Below are 21,110 nucleotides of genomic sequence, written 5' to 3' on the forward strand. Positions count from 1 at the left end.
ACTCTGAGCTGCATCTCACATAACAAACCACTAGTTAGACACAGTGTGGAGGAGGTGGAAGATACAATAGACTTCTGCTCAACTCTGCAGCTAAAAGTCATGATCTCCAGTTACAGCATCAAAAAGCAGCCAAATGAAGTAGACTTAACATACACAGACATGGTTTAGGTGGGAGGAGAGTGAAGGAACAGTACCTGATTGTCATGCAAATCCAGGATATTTAGATGGGATAGGCTCTCCAGGCAGGATATTTTGTGGATTCTGAAAAGTAACAAGAAGTCACATAAAAAGGACATGAAAAACTATTTGTCAACGATCAATAACAGATTTTTACCCATTCTTTAATGCACAGGTGCAGCCAACTATAAGATCTCAGGAAAATCACCGGAAAGTGGACAGCCCACTGGCCAACAAGCGTATTTAAAGGTTACATTCCCCCAGGAAGCAGAACATAGAGTAGTGTACAGTGACTTATTGTTCAGGACTGTCCATATGGTTTCAGATCAAATTACATGTAAGGATAAAAGGCTGTAGTCTTTTGAAAATGGCAATGGAAAGGCAATCAGTAGTATTCTTTACTCTTCAAAAGACACACATGGCCCTGAAGTATGTACGCCTAAAAAGACAAAGGCCATGTATAACAGAACATGAAACAAATGCCAGAGCATCCACAGTGATTAGTTACCCGAATCGTCCTCCTGCTGACATTTTGAAACAAGAATAACTAACACCAAAATGACTGATTTTCTAACAAAAACAGGCACCTGCTGGAAAACATTAATATCTGAATCTTACCATGTAGCTACAATTAGTATATAAAATGTGTAAAATGTTGTCTTGAGTAACCCAATAGCAACACATGTCAGGATTTAGCTGATCACCTTGTAAATGTGATGACATGCTGCATTTTACATTAAAATAAAGATCTACAAATGTTAGATTAAAGAGCAGTATTCATCTGGCATCTTTACTCTAACACCTACCCTGAAAATGTTGCTTTACTACCATAAATATGAACTCCACAGTACCACCTGTGTAACAGAGGCAATTCAGACAATTATTCTTGTGTTTGTTTTCTTGTGAATCGTCTGATGTCAACCAACCTGTTCTTCCCCAGCATGAGGATCCTCAGTGAGCTCAGAGCCTCGATGCCAGTCATTTCAGAGATGTGGTTGTCATATAAGTTCAGGAAGATGAGCTGCTGCAGTTGTGACAGATGCTGGATCCTTGTGATTAGATTGTGTTGGAGGTTGAGGAGCTGTAGTCCATCCATAATACCCAGCTGGGGACATTCCTCCAAACAGTGCCTGGAACATTATATTTAGCATGGTCTAAGCTTTATTTTGCTTATTTTTTCATGACATAACAACTGTATTTCACCTCCAGGGCATGCAATCTTGTGATCAAAACACTGTTTTATTGGTTAACTATTATTTAATGAATACTGATTGACTTATTTCTGATTTTTCCAGCAGTGATTTTATTCTTTTTTAGCAAACATTTATCCTTGGTGACAAGTGTTGGGTATTCTAAGGGACTTTGCTGCTCCCTGGTGGCCACCTGAAGCCATTTTAGGCAAAAGTCATTATTTGTACTACAGATACAGTGGCAGCCAGACTCAGTTCATAAAACCAACAAAACTAAATGGCATAAAGATGATTCATATTTTTATATGAAAGCAATGCAAGCTGAGATACACGCAACTGCCCTCATTCGTGACATGTTTATCCGATGAACAGTTCAAAGATTTTACCTCCACAGATAAAATTCTAATAGTTAGAAAATCAAAAAGAAAAAGCAGAGGTACCTGTCCAAGTCAATGCGTTGAAAACTGGATGAAAAACTGTCCCAAGGCAATCGAGTGAAGGGAAAGCCACGGATTGTGTTGTACTTATATCCCCCAGAACCACCTGACACACAGTTCAAGATACACAATTATAGGGCTTTGGATGAAAAGCAGTACATGTTGTACAAACTCTATATCTAAAAATTAACAACACAACTAGTTTAAAAATTCCTGATTATTTTCTGAGTGATACTGCCATATTTACCTGCTGGCTTGGGGAGGTTTAAGACATTACGGTGGTAAGAAGTCCCTGCACTGTGGGTTGGTCTTCTAGATTTGTCTCTAGCTTCTTGTGCAGCATGTGAAGCTACATCCAAACCACAATGAGAACCACCCGCTAGTGGTCCTAGATTATGTGCAGAATATGTAGAGTCACTGGCAAATGACTGCGTTGGAGGTGTGTAGACACGTCCTCTATGGCTGTGGGCAAGCGACCTGTTTTCTACAGAGGGTATGGTATAGTGGAACAAAGAGTGCAAACTGTCCATAAGATTGTCTACATACCTCATGAATACACAATACAATGCTGAATCGCATAAAAACCTCTGGGGCGATCAGTGGGGGAATGAGTGGATTGGGTCACACTTACCTGGATTAGGATGATTAATTGTTTGGGGGGTGTTCATGTATTTTTCCTTCAGAAGATCTTGAGAATCAGTCTGTTAAGTGGTAAACATGATAAACTGTGAAGTTTAGGAAGTCAGCCACACTGGCCTTTTTTTGTGTGTTCTTCGTCATTACTCACCATCCTCTGGGCTCCTTCAGGCACCAGTGATTTCACAGTTGTCAGGTGCAACTTGCAGCTGTTGACCTGCAAAAATATTTGACTAATAGATGAACTGTGTTGCATGAAACAAGATACAAAGCCCTTAACGTTATTCAAACATTAACATATAGCTAGACTACTAACTTTTTAAAATAACTTTATTTATAACGCAAAAAAGAGCAGTGATAAACTCAAAGGTTAGCTAGGCTACTGACTTCAACCAATCATTTTCGACACTTGGCCCGAGGCTTAAACTTTTTATAGTTAGCCTATATAGCATTATTATGTGAAACACTAGTAAAAAAAAAAATTTTAAAAAGTGTTTTATACCCTGGGAGCGAGAAAGTCCCATCTGTCGCTGCTGTGTTTCTGAGCTCGCATCGTTTTGCCCTCACTCCGCTCCGGCTCCATTTAGCTAACGTTTGCTAAAGTAAACAAGAGGCGACGGGACGTGAACGCTGGAAGAAAAGACAGCTCAATTACAAACGTCATGAATACTCAGAGGAAATACGCAAAAACTCATTTGCGACCGTACGCAATCTCTAAAACTGAAATTTGTAGCTCCAAATCCGATATTCATCTTTACTTCAGGCGCTGCAAAACTTCCTCGGAGCCGGCGGCTCTGCGGGAGACAGGCACCGCTGCCATGGCAACGACGGCGTTGCTTGGTTACAGTGACTTCCCGTGTTACTGTTAAAAGCAGTCCGTGGAGAAACTAGTGCGGAAACTGTTTGTTTTGCTAAAAGTTTGGATTGGTTTGGTTTTTAACTTGAAGTTATTAGTCTCTTATTCATATTATTGTGTCTTTGAGCTGTAGATCATTTCAGTTTGTATTGTGTTTACATAATTCAAATAAATTCTTCTTGGTTTCTAAGACCCTATTACCACACAGTGGATATACTCAACTACAAGTAAAAGTCCTGCATTTAAAATATTGCTAAAATAAAAGTATGTATTATCAGAAAAATGTAAAAGTATGAAAACTAAAAGTACTCATTATGAAATAAAATGGTCCCTGTCATTGTTTTATTGTTATATCTGATGTTTGTGGATTAATATTACCACGGCACTAAATGTGTATGTTGGTTTTTACTTAAATTTTAACCACTACTACTACTACTGGGTTGTTTAATCTACAGCAATGCATCATATTCTGTAAGATCATCATTTGTAGTGTTGCTTTGAGAACCATAAAGGAACAGGCCATTCGTGCTTTTCACTGGGGAGTAAGCGTACCAGAAATTGTAATCTGAAAAGTACCTCGTAACTAAAGCTGTCAGGCAAATGGTGTGGAGTAAAATGTACAGTATTTGCTTTTGAGATGTAGTAGAGCAAAAGTATAAAGTTTCATAAATCAAAGTATCATGAATTTGTACTTGTAGAGCTACAGTACTTGAGCTAATGCACTCAGTTTACATTCCACCAATGGTTTCTGGCTCTGTAAGGCGTGTGATGCCATACAGTGTAATGTATAGAGAGTAAGCAGGACAGGAGTCAGTTGGGGCCCACAGTTAAACAAGTCAAGGTTAAATATCAGCCACATCGTACATGACCTCCCAGAGTACACGTGCTGCAGAGTAAATACAGCAGAAAAACAAATGATCTGACGTACACACTAGCCTAAGTAAACAGTTGTAGCCTCTGACAGAGACCTTTGAGATGTGGCTGCAGTCAGCTTTTTCCAGCAGCAAGGAAATTAGATAGATCTACAGTATATGAGCAAAATGTTGGTGTTTTATGCAACTAATAAGTCATTAGTCAACATTAAGACAAAATGTTGTATATGAAAGGCCTCTATGACCCAGTACGAGTAGGTAACACACTGACATAAACTGCAGACACAAAGTGCTGCATTTGTAGAGATGCAAATTACACATAATAGCCGTGCAGATTCTTTCCATCATAATTATAAAACACTATTCAACCAAAACACTTTTTTTTAAAAAGCAATTACTTTTACCTGCACCTTTGATCATTCTGACTTGTTATATGCTCGTAATTTTTTGCTCCAGATGAAATTGATGTAATCTTGAGGAGAGAGGTTGCTATGATAATGATAAAGGACATTGAAAACAGGCCTTTCCAACAATACATATTTTGTCATTACACGAAAAAGCACAGGTGGAAGCAATCACACTAATGATGACTCTGCTCCAGTTAGGTGTGCCAATGAGCCATGGCAGTGAGTCACTTGCATTTCTTGGATATCTTGTAATTATGTTGTGCTAATTCACCCCCGGCATTATCCTCCTGTTCACTGTATCTTAAAATCCCACTCGGCTGGGCATCATGGTGCATTTGACTTTAGGTTAATCCAAACATCTCCACTTTCATAACACTGTTATCGCTAGCATCCAATTTGTGTACTATTATAAACTGGCCACTGTGTGTGTATTGAATTATATGTGAAACACTACACGATGCATTTGCTGCTGAATATGTTTTACCTGTCGTAGCAGCAAAGGCAGGGGGTATAACTAATTAGATTAACAACATTGTGATCACGCAGGAAGAAAATGTCCACTGTGATAAAGGACTATTTCAAAGTGGCACTGTCTTTATCCACAGTTTTGGCGGTCTTTTTATGGTGCATTTACAAAAAAAACCCTGGTGACTACCCATTTAATCTCAGTCGGAAGCACCACAGAAGACCAAATGGAATAAAACAGATCATGTTGTGTATTTTCAGCCATTTTTACTCTGGCAGTAATAAGCGGTTGCTCACAGAACACAAGTCCAGATTCATCAAAAGGGACATCCCACTCACTGCCTGTCACAATCTATTCATGAAGCGCAGGCTGACACACATTATGGGAGGCGATTATCAGCAATTTGTATGACAGGCCACATTGAAAACATACAATGCAGATGTACAGTTCTGTATAGATAGATCTACATATGTAATATGCTTCATGCGTAGCTCTCTCGTACATCATTCCCAGAAGAAACACAGCCAATAAAATGTGTTATTCCTGTATTAGTCACCTTTTATCTGTATCTCATACCTTCTTGCCCTAAAGGTGCACATTTCTTCATTATGTTATCTTAGTTATAATGTCACCATCCATTTCTCTTCCTCTAAAGGGTAAGGCTAAAGGGTAAATCCACCAATTTTACACATTAAAGTGTGTTTACAGGTCTTGGGGAGAGAGAAACAAAAGGCTTTGTACTACTTTTTCACATCACCAGCTAGCCCTGGTCCGTTCTGTCTTGTAATAACCACTTTGTCCCTCTGAAGGCGATTGTGAGTAACTTTAGTCTGTCCGGTTTTCCGCCAGGTTTAGCTCCTGGCACTCTGGGGCTGACCCCACTTTAACCCCCGCTGACTTGCTAACAGTAGCTAGATAGTGGTTACTCCAGTAATATGGCTGCCCCCTATTGTTTGGAGTACGAATCCTACATGTCGCCAAGAGAGTGACATTAAACACGTTACAATGTAAGTTTTTCTAAAAGTTAGACCCAGAGGTATCAAGACAGACACATGTAGGAAGGAAAATGGGATCTTACTAGACGAGACTCAAGAAAACTAAACACATTCAGTCTGAGTCTGATACACGGCACATCAAACAATATATACTGTTGGTTGCTTTTTTTGTAATCATAAGAAATCTAAAAATAAACCAGGTGTAAATGTACCAGCAGTGCTGATTTGTTGGCAGCAGCAGCACAGCATGGCCCCCGCCTTGACTGACAGGACACATGCGTAGATGTAGAAACGGGTATTATTTGTAAACATACTTCATGTTAAAAAATGTGACAAATATTACAGTACTAGGTGATGTATTCTAGATCTGCTGCCTTCTACCATCTGGCAGTGTGTGTGTGTGTGTGTGTGTGTGTGTGCGTGCATGCGTGCGAGAGAGCACTCACGCCAGTCCATTTATCAAGCATTTCCTTTCTGTTTATACAGAGAAGCTGAAAAGGTTTATGCCGTTCACACAGGGGAAATGGATAACATGACAGGCCTGAGTGAATGATTTCAGGCTTCAGTTCATTATTTACATGTATACAACACTAGGGGAGACTGGGATGGTTGTAAAACTGGGTTAAGTGTTACATTTTCACACACACAAAACAAAAATGGTTCAGGTAGTAGTGTTAGATTTTGGCCACAGTATCCCACTTCCCTAGTAATTTATGAGTTGACATGATTTGTTTTATTTCCAAAGGGATTTGTGATAAGAGACTTTATTGCTTTACATCCATTTCTTTTATTTTAATTAATTTGATGCAAGATCTTTTTCCCCTGAAACTGATTACATCAATGCTCATTACAAATACACATGCCCTACACAGCGCTCTGTTTGCTGTGAAGGCTGCAAGAGATGGGGGTTGCAAACACTTCCTCACAAGGTTTCAACCATCCCCCATATTTTGCAGTATTACTCAAACATGGAAGAAACAGATTGGTTGCCGAGGTCCCTTCCATCTGTCACATCGTGTCAATAATCGAAGCTTTGCAAAGACAAAGACGGGGTGGCTTCTGCGAGGGGAAAAAATACAACTATTGTTTTCAGTAACCCAAAGTATTCAAGAATTCTTAGATTAGTTTCACACTGTGGGCCACGTGTCAGCACTTTCCCCCACTGTTACATATTTTACCTCCTGGTGACAACAGCAATTACTGCCACCGAAGTGGCATGGCAGGTTTAACAATCGAACTCCATTTGACATACTTCCTACCTCAAAGTGAACGTACGGTACATTCAAAAGGCTTCATGTGTAATGAGTGATGGCAGGAGGGTACATAGCATTTAAAACCACTGTTGATAATTACATGTCACATAATTACCGTCAAGCAAGTGAACACCAGAAGCAATGCTTGGAGCTAAATGCTAACATCAACATGCTAACATGCTCAAAATGAGAATGCTAATATGCTGAGACAGTAGGTATACATGATGTTTATCATGTTCACCACATTAGTTTGAAGTGTTAGCATCCCCTGTGCATGTTTTCCCCGTATCTCCTGCGCCTGATCATGCTCTGTGTGTGTGATCTCAGTGTGGCCACAACGTGTGTGTGCCTGCAAAGCCAGCAGCGAGTGTGACGCAGATAAGCATATGGCAGCTGGACTTCACCCGCTCGGACCACGGTCATGTCTGACAGATAGCTCCTTTTGCAGGTGTTTGCACCTTTATTTTCCCATCAGGCTCATTTCACACACATTTTTTTCGGTCTACATGTAAAAGGCTCCATATTATTTACATTTCCAGGTTGATATTTGAATTTTTGGTGTCTACTAAAAGCAATGTTTAAAAAAAAAAAATACAGTATTTTTTCTTACATCTGCCAGTGCGGCAGCACTTCTATTAACCCTCAGTCTGAATACTCCGTTTTAGCACCTGTCTCCTTACAGTCCCACTCCTGAGAAGCCCAGTCTGCTCTGATTGGTCAGCTCTCACAGGCCTGAGCAGGCACCGCTCACCGTGCCTCCGCATCAGTTTTGCTGGTGTTTTTACAGCCATGGGCATGCTGGGGGCATTTCTGAGGGCTGTGACTGTTTATTTCCGACATCACAAACTTACAGAAGCCCTAGCGGCTTATTTGAAGACAGCCTCTGAACATACGCTGTGAGCATTTCTCCACGACTAGAATGTTTTGGTACTTTTACAGTATGTATATAGCACCTTGATCTGCTTTATAATCAAAAAGACATGAGAATTTCACTTTCTATAATCTGGGACATTGAAGACAGATAAACAGTCTAATTCAACTCTGCATCTCTTATTTCATTCTCACTTGAACGCCAAAGGTGTCCTGATGTGACACCCTGACGCGATAGCTGCCACACCTATAGATCCACACACGTTCTCACAAAGCAGCCATCCAACAGTTGAGATATTTCACTCACAGTTTATTGAAAAAGAAATTTGATAACAGTACCGATACCTTGACTTTGTTAACAGTTCCTTTATGATACGTATTTCTGTACCAATTTTATGAAATCTGTTTTAAGAAAAGATTACATTTCACATACACGTGGTAAGCCACCTCTCAGCGCGTACAATAATCTCCTTCCTGCTGGAGATGGAGAAGTGGGAAAAATTGTAATAATGAGAAATGAACATGCTGTGCTATGGTGTGAATTAGAAGGAAATGCCCAGTGGAGGATTTAATAGACTGCACAAGATCACATATGACGAGTATCCAGTTCAGTTGTACACCTTGATACATGTAATTCATTTCAATAAAACCACCCTGTAATACATCCTGCATTTATGAAGTTCATCTTTTTTTTTTTTTTTTTGTCAAGAATGCGACAGAAAGCATTTGATTCGACGCTGTAGTCATTTTGCAGGCTGTTGTCGGTGGTGCTATTGAAATGCATTGTATTACACTGAAAGGAGCATCTACTTTGTGTGCACCCATGGTGGCATATAAATAATGGTGGACATAAATAGACAATTTAATTCACACATTTTTTTGTGGATTTCTTTGTCGACAGATGGTTGACAAAGACAGAAGAGGACCATCAATGTTACACTAGGATGACAATGCCTGAAAAGAGGAAGTGGGCAGCAACAGCAGGCGCTTATAGCGCCATCCTGGGGGTGTATGTAAAAGTCATTTGTCAGATACGCTATAACCAGTAGGATGCGCCAAAGCACCCTACTGGTGCATCACACCAGTCTTTAAATAAATTCAAATAAAAACACTCTGCTTGGAAAAGTAATATTTGTCTGGTAATGTTTTCTTTTTTTATTTGCAAATACCTAGAGCCCTGCTTGTCAAACCACCTGTCCGAAACCTAAAGACTCTTCATTTACTATCATAAATGACAAGAAGAACAACAGTAAAATTACATTCAAGAAGCTGGAAACAGCAAAATGTTTGACATGTCAGCACTCCTGATTTCTTCAATGATGAGAGCTGATGATGATGATGATGAACAGAAATCACAGCTCGCCTGTGTAAGGTTTTAATAGTCTTGTGGTGTCATAATTAACAACAACTGAAGACTGTGCGCAGACTGATAAATGTGTCTGACAACATTTAAATCAATCGGACTCGGATGTAACGGGATGTGAGTGTTTCTGTGACTTCCTGTACAGACTGAAAGCTTTTGGAAAACTGTCTCCTGGTCATGTTTGCTATAGAGTCGCTCTATTTACTCCACCAAACATGCTAAGACGCATAGCATTTTCCATGTGGCTCTTAGCTCGTTCATAAGTGCTTTAAATCGGGTCATACCTGACTGGATCCATGCTGGTTCGGTTCCTGCTGTTTGAAAAAAGGAGGCAGGGGAAAGCAAACTAAAGCGCCGGCGACCTCACTGCATGCAGTTAGCCACGACTTGCTAGCAAACCATCGCCATGAAAAAGATGGAGGGTACTTCTCTTTCTCTGTCTTGTTGTTGTTGTTGTTTAATCAAGATGTCCGCCTGCTCAGGTCCGGGCTGCTCCTTCACTCTCGTTGTTTTCAGCGACTTAACTGGACTTTCTGTCTCCATGTCGAGCTTTTCTCCATCACTCCATCACACAACGCTCCTCCACCTGTCTACCAACTCCTACGTCATCTGCTCCTGCGTCACTTCCGTTACGCGCCTTTTTATCGGTGACAAGTCCGCGCGCGCAGCGACCTCCCATCTTTTGTATTACAGCGAGTGAAGTGCGCATGCGCAACGTATAAGGCGGAGCTATGGCCAGAGAATTGATGCGCCCAGGACCGGAAATACGTCACCGCTCAGTAACTTTCCACGACGTAAAACATTTTTTATTCCACGTGTTTATTGCAGATTATACATGTTACACACTCAATGTATAATATTAAGTTGCTCATTTAAAAATATGAAGTCTTATTCAATTAAGGTGTATATGATTCTTCTTCATGTGGGACAGGTGTGGCGACGCTCCAGCGCCCCCTGTTGACGAGCGGCCACTGCTTCCTGGACAGGTTGTCTCACACTTTCACATTAATTTAATAATAATAATTAATTTAAGAGCTGGCCAAGTGTCGAGATCATACTCAAACAGGGAGCAGCAAAGCACCAGAGTAACCGCATATTCAGAGTTTTGTTGATATGAGCCTATGGGGTCAATATACATCGTGAGGACATGTAATATACTAGGATACCAGACACATCTTAGTTTAGTCATGTATGTGTTTCAAATATGACCTCATGTCCTGTCTGGAAATATCTAAAAAAATATTATCTATCTGTGGCATATCTGTAAGTGTCATTGCACAAACAAATACAGTCCACATTCAGTTCATGTCATTACTCTGGAGTAATATTTTAAGCCTACATTGAAGCATCAGATTTCATAAAATACAACTTTGGGACATCAGATTTGCAGATTTCAATCATTTCAGACGTACACAGGACATGGCTGTCTGTCTGCACCGTCTTTCTCCTTCCTTTTATCCAAACAGCGGACTCACTGCTGACTATACTGTGGACCAGACATGCCAAACTAAAGACTACCCTCCAGAGAACAGAGCGTCCACACATGCTGCTTGTGCCAATAATATTATGCTATTGTTCAGTCACACAGTTGAAAACTGTGCCCCCTCCTGCCCTGTGTTACAGCTCTTCAAAGAGTGGGCCAATGTTTGGGAGAAGCTGCTGACACCAGATGACCTGGCTCACTAAACTGGCACTGCTTTGTCAGTGATGAAGAAAGTGACGACGACAGGATGGTGTATGAGTTCACATCCAAGAGTGGAGGGCAACGCAGCTAACTGGGAACATGTCCGCTTGCCACAAAAACAGCAAGACGGCACATTTTCTGTTTCTTACCTTCATTTAGCATAATGAAAGTGGGTTTGTCTGTCTTTGTCTTCAGTGTCTGGGATGACCTGAAGTGGTTATTTCTATGGATATCATCATATTCTGATCATTTCTTGGAATATTCAGGAATTAATATCACTGGATTCTTTGGGTTTTTGCGCAGTGCTAGCTGGTTAGCATGCTGAGATATCTGTGCAGTACAAAATGTAGGTGTCACAATGTCAAAACTGTCATTTCTTAAAATTCTGCTGATAATTTTAGTTAATTTTTGAATGTTTTCAACTAAAATTCTTACGTATTGCACCTTTAAACAAGGCAGAATAAAGCGTGATGCTAGAAAATACAAGTGTTTCAAATTTGGAGACAGTTGAAATGATCCTTTTATCTTGATCTGTGAGAATGAAGCCTCAATAAGTATTAAATAAATGTCTCTGTTTATTTCTCTTCCTCATCCTCCTCTTCCTCTCACTCAGAGTCTCCCTCCCCCCCGCGTGTTGCATTGTACCCAAACTGGAGTGCTGTACGGCATGTGGTGCAGAGAATGAGTCAGACTGCCCACCAGCTGTGAGCGTGGACTGCCGGTGGGGAAGAGTAAAGATATTTCATGCAGGGCAGGCAACAGCCAACAACATCGGTGTGGGTGATTTACAGGCCCATTAGGATGGAGGCCAACAACAGGCTACAGAAATGGACTTGCGATCGTAGCTTTCAGAGAAATATTCAGCTGACTGCAGTGATAGTGCTCTCTGCTGAACACCTACATATGCTCCTGTGCTACAAATCAACATCAATGAAAGCAGCGATTATGGAAATGAACGCCTACTTCTGGACGTCCCAGTGAAAACCTTAGACAACTAAATAACCATAGTTTGTCTCACAGGCCAAGAGCAGAGCCACAGCCACCACTGAGGTCACTGAGGTCGCATCCTAAATATTGTTTCTAGGTGAGTTTACATATTACAGTTAGACACAAATTATTTTTTTATTGAATTACTTTGATATCTGGTGGAGTGCAGTTTTCCAGTATTGGCCGATAAACATTAAAGGTTCAATGTGTAAGAATTTCAGCTGAAAACATTCTGACGTTATCAGAGTTCCCACTCTTTTCCAGGACATTTTCAGTGACGATACGTACGACAGACAGGGAGCACGTCCGTACACTGATATGTTCCTTAACTAATCAATTTATAACCCCTTTTTTCCTCTTGTGAACTACAGTGTGTTATCCACGGCTGGCTGAACATCAATAACTGAATAGCATGAACATCAGTAACCAAGGGCGGCTGGAAGTCTTGTTTTCATCAAGAGCAACAGTAAATATACAAAAGAAAAAATAAGACAAGACTCTTAAAACAAACAACTAACTGGTTTCATGCTAACCAGCTAACCAGAACCAGTCATGGTCTGAAGCTCCCGTGATACTGCTGTAAGCACCAACAAACTCCCAGTCCCCGCTGCTAGCTGAACATCTAACTGAGCTTACTAGCTAATGGCAGCTACAGGTAGCAGCCGTTTGTCATTTTTGTGAGGGCAGGGGTGAGCTGAGGGCTGATTATAGAGGCATTTTTCTGATTATCAGTATCTGTGTTTTTTGTGTCCAGTTGCAGATAAAATACATTAATTTAAAAATGCAACACTTTCCCCCTCTCTCCATATTACAGAGGGGTGGATCAAGGACACTGGTGAGGTGATCTCAGATGAGCTGTGGGTGAAAGGACTAAATAGGATAAAAGCATTAGCTATTAGCTCTCCGACTTCAGCTCATTCAGTTTAAGGTCATTCACCCGTTGCACTTATCCAAGACTCAACTGAAAAGAGTTTTCCCTTCTGTTTCTGCACCTGTGATAAATGTAAGTCAGCTGACGGGACTCTTGGGCATCTTTTTTCTGGTCCTGCCCTGAGCTCACAACCTTTTGGGGCTGACATCTTTCATTTGTACAGTGTCATATATAACAGACAACTGGTTCCTGACAGTCTCTTGGTGATATTGGGCTGCTCCATCCACTCACTGACTCTTCCCTTTGCTTTACAAGAAGCCCTCATGTTTGTTATGGTCATCGCAAAACGGGTCATTTTAAGAGAGTGGAAGTTAATTTTCTCCTCCCTGCTTCAAAAAGTGGCCAGATGACGTGGTTTCCTTTTTTTGGCTTTGGGGCCTTTTTATTAGGAGGGAGAGTCCACAATCCGGGAACTGTCGTCTCGGTCCATTCTGTACTGATCCTGTCCTGCAGGCACACCCTGGGACTCTGCTATGCTAGCTTGCAGTGGGCCTTCGTTGACCCTCTTTCGTTCTGGGCTCTTGGACTTTATGATTGGACATTCTGGGTCATGTGTATATGTACATTTCTTTTTATATATATATCCTCTCTCTCTCTCTCTCTCTCTATATATATATATATATATATATATATACATATATATATATATATATATATATATATATATATATATATATATATATATATATATATATATATATATTTGAATGACTGCTGGCAGTCTGTTTATTTACTGTCTCTTTTTCTTTTTTGTTATCTTGCTGTCCATGTGTTTTATTTGCCCAGTGTATGTACCTGTCTCTATATTGTTTTATTATTAAAAACTGTACAAATAAAATGTATAAAAAATGTTAGAATGAATGCAACACCTGTTCTCTGTCTGTAGTCAGGACTCTGTGGTATGAGCCTATCAACACTCAGTAATCTGAATCTGCAAAGTAACTAGTAACTGAAAAGATCAAATAAATGTAGTAGAGTGGAAGTATAAAGTGGAAACCTCAACATTGTACTTCAGTAAAGTACTTGAGTAACTTGTACTTATTATAAATTATATTCCATCACTGTTTATTAAAAATTTGACATTAAGATTTTTATTTTTACTGCAAATGTATATGTGTATATTTAACAATCATGGATGTAACTAAGTACATTTTCTCAAATACTGTACTTAAGTTCAATTTCGAGGTATCTGTACTTTACTTGAGTATTTCCATTTTCTGCTACTCTATACTCCCACTCTACATTCTGGAGAAAAATGTTGGACATTTACTTTTACTTGTAATTTTGATAATTAAGTAGGCGACATGAAATATCACAGACTTGATACTCAAGCACCATTAATGTGATTGTGATTTTTTTGGGCTTTATAAATAAAATGATTTGATTTTGATTCGTGTTCGCAGCATTTGAGTCCCAAGACAAATTTCCTTCCGGGGACGATAAAGTATATATTTGACTTTTACCAAAAGTAATATTTCAACACTTTTACTCAAATATCACTGTTGAGTATTTTTTTTACAACACTGCTAAAAATCGGTAGCCTATCAGTATCGGCCCTGAAAAAAACATTATCGGTCGATCCCTTGCCTGGACTCCCTGACCTCAGCACTGTTTAATAAAAATCACAAATTTAAATCTTGTTGAACGAGCATCAGTCTGACCGCATTTAAACAGGACGAATAGGAATAATTTCTAATTAATGTGGAGTTTGATGATGGTTCAACATGCTCGCCCCTTTTTTTTTTTTTTGCTTCCGGCACATGCACGGCTCGCCTCGTGCGTGCAACGCGCCGCCGAAAGCTTGTTATCCAATTAGCGGCGTTAGAGAAGAGGGTCGTCCTTGGCACGGCAATTTCCCAATTACAGAGGAACACGTGAATTTTCTCTCCTACTTAGCGCCGTGTTTAACCGGGTGACCTCCGTGTGTTGGCAGAAAAAAGACAGCTCAGTTGTGTGTAAAAAATCTGTGTGTGGAGTAAAATATTAAAAAAAGAAAAAAAAAAGAGAGAGCGAGAGAGAGAGAGAAAATATGCACGCCTTAGTGAACGCCTTCATGCGCTGCCTCTCCTTCCTCTTGCCTCCCTCTTGGCTTTGTGTCAGCTTTTGCTTGTGGGTTGGGAACGAGTGCGAGGAGACGCTGCCGCCGCGGCCCAATCCCAGAGCTCGTTTCAAAAGCAGAAAGCCTCTTACATATGAGGAAGTAGCAGCAGCAGCAGCAGCAGCATTAGAAGCCCAAGGAGGCTCCAGCCCGTCGGTCTCGTCAGGTCCAGGCTGCGTCTCGCCGGCTGCTACAAGCCCCGCTGCTCCTCAGGGCCCTCCGTCGGGTCGGATCTGGATCGGGGGTCTCTGGCGAGCCGTGGAGCGCGTCTTCGGAGCCCCCTGGGTCCTTCTCCGCCATCACTGGTGCCCGAAGAAACGTCGAGCAGCTTTACGCACCCCGTATCCTGTCTGCGCCTTCGAGCCGAGCGAGATTAAAAGCTCCCAGGGAGGCGCTGCTGCTGCTGCTGCTACTACGAGCGCCGACGCGGGGAAGGGAGCGGGCGGACGCACCTTGACTCATCCGAGCAACATGAGCGGGTCCGTGGGGATCCCCGATCCGAACCCGGCGCTGTGCGCCCCGGATGCGTCAACGGAGCGGGGCGTCGATGAGGTAATCACCGTGGATCAGCACACGCAGGAGATGGGGACGGTGACGATAACGGTGGCCATTCAAGCGGCGGAGGACGAGGAGCCCGAGGAGGTGTCCTCTAATAATATTGACTTTCTTGGAGGCAGCTGCAGCGAGGACGAGATCGGAAGACACGACAAATCAAGGTTTGAGTCGTTTGCCACTTTTGTAACCGGTGATGCCTGCAGGGACATGCAGGGGTTCGTGTGAAGTGTAAATATAACGAGTCAGGTATCATCAGTTTGGTAACAAAGTGTTTTCCTGTTCTTGGCTCACTTCTGCTTTCATAAATGTGAGTGTTACTCACAGTATCGTGCCTAGATCGAGTCCATTGAGGTTGGAGGGTGAATGAAACCCCTCTTCCTCCTGGTCTCAAGGTTATGTGAGACTTATTTCTGCACCGGATTTTTATAGCCTACTATATTGGCTCCAGTTGGTGAAGTGCCAGCACATGAGCAGGAGCAGCGTGGGTACAGATGAGATTGTTTTGCTTCTCTGAAAGATTGCCAGTCGTGTAGAAAAAAGACAGTGTAGCCTACAAATAGAGCTCTAATCCCGACAGGTGTTATCACAGCGAGGAACAAAAGGCAGCAACAAACAGCACGATGGGAGAGGAGGACAACAGATTTCTCAGAGAAATTTATATCATCTCCTGGGTGGGATGTTGGGCAAGTGTTTAAACCACCTGTAGGCAGCAGCATCAGTGCTGTAGAGACACCTGAGAGAAGGATAAAGGATGGCACCTTCACTTTAATCTAATTCCCCTGCGTCATGGCCTGCTATTTTTATCCTCTGGCCTATAAGTTCCCTGGTCGGACTGCATGCACAAAGAGTGAGTCAGTGACTGGAAGGCCAAAGGGGAAAATAACTCGCCATAATCGAGCGTTTTGCTTTGTCACACCTCTGACGGCCCTCTGGCACACAGAGCATCTGTGACACCTGTGCAGACCGGCACGTTCTTTCACACACACTGTATTTGTAAGATTGCGAAACATCTGATTAGGAAGCAGGAAAAGTGCAGATCGTCTGGTGTCTGCACGTGTGGCTGCTTTTCACCTACAATCCTGCACCTTGCACTACTTAACTGAGTTCACGGCCTAGTTTTAAAACCATGTTTCAGTATCCCCCTAACATTTCTTGAAATGCACAATGAAAGTATTCTATCTGTAGTCCTGGGGAAGCTGTGGGCTCCTGCCAGCTGTGCGGTCAGCCGGCTGGAAAGCTGTTGTCTGAGGGCGTGCGAGGGAGGGGAGGGGGAGGAGGAGGAGGAGGAGGCTGGAGGAGGTGATGAGTCATCCACAAAATTTCATTCAGACCCTCACACATGATCTGCAAGGGAGGCTACCTGACTGCGCGGCCCCACAGCTTCAGCCCAGGTGCCCGACTGAGATCGAAATTGAGTCTCAAAGCCTTCAGCCGAGCGGTGTTGGTACCAGTTTTGGTGTGAATCTGATTTGATGAGCCACCATATTCTGTGTGGGAGGGAGAGCCAGTGACTCCGCGCCCTTCAGATGGAGAGGTCTTGGCAGTTTGAGGGCTGGCGGGACACTGGTGTCGAGGTCTGGCACAGAGGCATGGTGACTATAGCTGCTTGTCAGCTGCTGCAGGGAGAACTGCAGAGGGAAATGGCAGGATGACGATGTACTCCTGCCAACAACTTGTAAGCCTCTGTCTTATTGTATTAATGAGAGTGAAATGTGTAACAGTTGTAGTTTTGGCAGTTTAGGATATGAAATATTCAGTGACGTACTAGAGGAGAGTCTCTGCTGACCTCATGCATGTTGTCTTTCCAACACACAGCGGGGCCGGGACCAGCGGAGGGGAGCTGGAGGAGGAGAGCTGGCAGCCCCCGGATCAAGACCTCATCCAGAAGCTGGTCGCCCAGATCGAGTACTACCTGTCCGATGAAAACCTGGAGCACGACGCCTTCCTGCTCAAACATGTCAGACGCAACAAACTCGGGTTTGTCAGCGTCAAGTTGCTCACGTCGTTCAAAAAGGTAACCACGGCTGCAAAGCACTTAGATACTGACCGGAAACACGACAGGAAGTCATTTGAATGTTGGTAGAGGTGGATCACAGTCTCACTAAAGCTTTTAATGCTATATATTGATCTTCCTGACATGGCAGTAAACTAAAGATAATATCTAGACACAATCTCCATACATGATATTTAAAGGGGCACTGTGTAGTTTTGAAGAAGGAATCCAAACTCAGAATTTTGATATTAACAATATGAATGAGGTTATGATCCACATTTTTTCCATATGTGAATTAACAAGCAGTTCTCAGAGGAAAATAAGGTCCACAGAACACTGTTTGAAGCTAGAAAGGTGACAGGGTCCGCCACAAACAAGCAGTATGAAATTGTGCTGTCCTTTTTAAGGTCAGTTTGTCATGAAAGCAGAGTCAATGAAGATCTTTCTCTTGTGATTAAAATGTCTTCCCCAAAACTACATCGTGCACCTTTTTTTAATATATGCTTGCCAAAATGTACAGATCAAGTTAAAGCAGGTTTAAGATGAGAACCTGTACAACGCCTCGAAGCCATTCCCGTAACTCCCATGACGTCGAGTCTGAGGAATTGAGGCCCTGAATTACAATGACTGGCTGTTTCTAGTGTCAACATGACTAGCTGTCGGAGATGCAACGATATTCTCACGTTGATTCACAACAGCTGGTGCCACTTTAGCCTCGACGCTCGCAGATTTTATTTAATTTTTTTATCTGTTTATGCCACAAGGAGTCCACTGAGCCCCCACGCACACGCTCATTTTTTGGATTATAAACAAGCGTTCGGATGTGAACACTGAGGTGACGCACAGATATCGATTCAGGATGTATGACTGACAGGAAAGGCAGTTACTGATGCTTAAAGGGGCTCTTTGTAGTTTTGGAGAAGAAATTCAAACTCAGAATTTTTACATTTATGATATGGATGAGGTAATAATACAAATTCAGAGATATTTCTTTTTTTCCATTAGTGAATAAACAAGCTGTTCTCAGAGGAAAATAAGGTCCCAGAACACTGTTTGAAGCTAGAAAGGTGGCAGGTCCAGTTTTAATGCCTAAACCAGCAAAATAAAGAGTCGGTGAAGATCTTTCTCTTCTTCTACAGAGTGCACCTGAAGTTGTTGTTCAGCCTTTTTCCTTAAACTGAAGGTTCATGACTCTCTAAGAGAAGCTGTTGAAAGGATAGATTTCGTGACCTATTGGTTATAAGATGGCCCTCGATAACCACTCAGCATCTCACCCATTTAACACAAGCATCGTCTCTTTGCAGGTGAAACACTTGACTCGTGACTGGAGAACAACCGCCTATGCTCTGAGACACTCAAAGATGCTCGAGCTGAACGATGAGGGCCGTAAGGTGCGGCGTAAATCTGCAGTGCCGGTCTTTGCCAGCGAGTCGCTGCCCAGCCGCATGCTGCTGCTGAGTGATTTGCAGAGGTGGCCGGAGCTGGCTGCTCTCACAAAGGATAATGGAGGCAGTGAGGGAGGAGCCACGCAGCAGGAGCAGCTGATGAAGCTGTTGCTGAAAGCGTTCGGGACGTACGGCGCCATCGCCTCCGTCAGAGTCCTGAAGCCCGGGAAGGACCTTCCGGCTGACCTGAAGAGGCTGAGCGGCCGCTACACTCAGCTGGGCACTGAGGAATGTGCCATTGTGGAGTTCGAGGAGGTGGAGGCTGCTGTTAAAGCCAATGAAGCTGTGGGGAGCGAAGATGGAGGGTCCAGTTCATTGGGGTTGAAGGTAGTCCTGATCGGCACCAAGCCGCCCAAGAAGAAGGTACCCAAAGAACGACCGCGTGAGGAGGGAGGGATGCGCAAGAGTCGCTCGCTCAACAGCAGAGTACGAGAGCTTCAGTACCACGGGGACGACTCGGCCTGCAGCTCCTCAGACACCGAAAGCAACCCTACATCGCCTAGACTGGCAAGAAAGTCCCAGTCCTGCAATAAGCTCAGCCCAACCACTGCAGGCTTCCAGAACAATCACCTGAGTCCTGGTATGTCCCCGCGGAACAGTCCGTGGTCGAGCCCCCGTGCCAGCCCCTGTCCTCAGCGCAAATCTCCTCACTCCCACAAGTCTCCTTTAGCCAGCGAGGGCAGACTGAGCCCGGAGCCCGGGCGCCGCTGGGCAGACTACTCCTCGGACAGTAGCCTCACCCCTTCAGGGAGCCCGTGGGTTCAGCGGCGCAAGCAGGTGGCGTCTCAGGAGAGCAGTCCGGTCGGCAGCCCGATGCTGGGTAGAAAGATCCAGAACGCGGACGGCCTGCCGCCGGGCGTCATGCGGCTGCCGCGGGGGCCCGACGGAACCCGGGGCTTTCACTGTGTCACTGTCGGTGAGCGGGGAAAGACTGCTGCCACTCAGACTTGATACGAGCAGCGTCCTTATGCATCCCTTATCCCCCCCAGACGTGAAATGATAGATTGGATCTGAGCTGTTGTTGGCCGTGTCGTTCACCCCCCCGCCCCACCCCACATTTGAGACTGTGTAGATATATTTTTGTTGAGTGCATCAGTTTTCAGTCTTTGTTATATTTTTATACGATGTTTGAGTTATCATGGTAACATTAGTGATTTTACTAATGGAGATTTGAGTGAATGTAAATTTATATTGCTTTTGAAATGGACCACGTCACCATCATTTGTCGACGTTTGTTCTACATGGGGGCGGGGCGGAGAGGGCGTTCCACGTTCCTTTGTTTGTTTTTTTTGTTTTTGTTTTTTTTAAGTCAAGTGTCCTCTGTCCCGTGTGTAGAAGCTCACAACGTTGTCTGTGGATGGTGTGTAAATGTGTAAGTGGTATAGGCACATGGACCTGATAGAGATATCACCATATGCCTTTTTTCTGTATTTGTCTACTGTGAGTACCATTTTTACATGCTCTTTAAACTGAGGCCATAAATCGCTCCACTGCCATAAAGGTTGGACAGTTACACTTGGACATGATTTATAATTTTGAGTTTTTATTTTGCATTTTTTAATTTCAGTATTTTCTGTATGCTTTGGGAGGGGGTCCCTTCTAGCCCTGTAAATGTTGATTTGTTCGGCAGGTAGCTGCATTATTTATTTTTTAGCTTTATTTTTTATTTTTTTCTTGGCTTATCTGTTTCCATCAGTCTAAGTGAGGTTTGAGGGATCAGGTCAGGCAGAGTATGAGCTGGGGTATTTGTACAGTGCGACGCCTATTGTACAAATAAATCACTAAAATTGCATTTGGCCTGACTTTCTCTTTTATTTGTGACACATTTTTTTTGAGGTGGTCGTGACTGTCTGTCTGAAACAACCGTGATCCAATCTTTTATTTTTTAAAATCTC

The 21,110-nt window shown here is 42.8% G+C and overlaps 2 protein-coding genes across 4 annotated transcripts in view; one reads left to right on the plus strand and one right to left on the minus strand.

Moving 5' to 3' along the window:
• The window catches only part of LOC140994900 (leucine-rich repeat-containing protein 49), a 38,977-nt gene extending 34,360 nt beyond the window's left edge, over positions 1-4,617 (minus strand). Inside the window, exons 1-8 of one of the 3 annotated variants that reach the window (XM_073464735.1) lie at positions 4,573-4,617; positions 2,943-3,070; positions 2,592-2,657; positions 2,436-2,505; positions 2,052-2,288; positions 1,808-1,910; positions 1,104-1,307; positions 195-261 (exon numbers count right to left, since the gene is read on the minus strand). In XM_073464735.1, coding sequence (XP_073320836.1) covers positions 195-261; positions 1,104-1,307; positions 1,808-1,910; positions 2,052-2,288; positions 2,436-2,505; positions 2,592-2,657; positions 2,943-3,023 — 828 coding nt within the window. In that variant the 5' untranslated portion in view covers positions 3,024-3,070; positions 4,573-4,617. Of the gene's footprint in view, positions 1-194; positions 262-1,103; positions 1,308-1,807; positions 1,911-2,051; positions 2,289-2,435; positions 2,506-2,591; positions 2,658-2,942; positions 3,156-4,572 lie in introns of those variants that run through there. The other 2 variants (XM_073464736.1, XM_073464734.1) reach the window with 2 other exon arrangements.
• Positions 4,618-15,055: 10,438 nt separating this feature from the next.
• On the plus strand, positions 15,056-21,007 carry larp6a (La ribonucleoprotein 6, translational regulator a). The gene is made up of 3 exons (XM_073465264.1): positions 15,056-15,938; positions 17,593-17,791; positions 19,075-21,007. The coding sequence occupies exons 1-3, from the start codon at positions 15,154-15,156 to the stop codon at positions 20,164-20,166; spliced, it is 2,076 nt and encodes a 691-aa protein (XP_073321365.1). The 5' UTR covers positions 15,056-15,153; the 3' UTR covers positions 20,167-21,007.
• Positions 21,008-21,110: the final 103 nt, after the last annotated feature.

Source organism: Pagrus major, chromosome 4, assembly GCF_040436345.1.
Source record: "Pagrus major chromosome 4, Pma_NU_1.0".
In the NCBI taxonomy this organism is placed as follows: domain Eukaryota; kingdom Metazoa; phylum Chordata; class Actinopteri; order Spariformes; family Sparidae; genus Pagrus; species Pagrus major.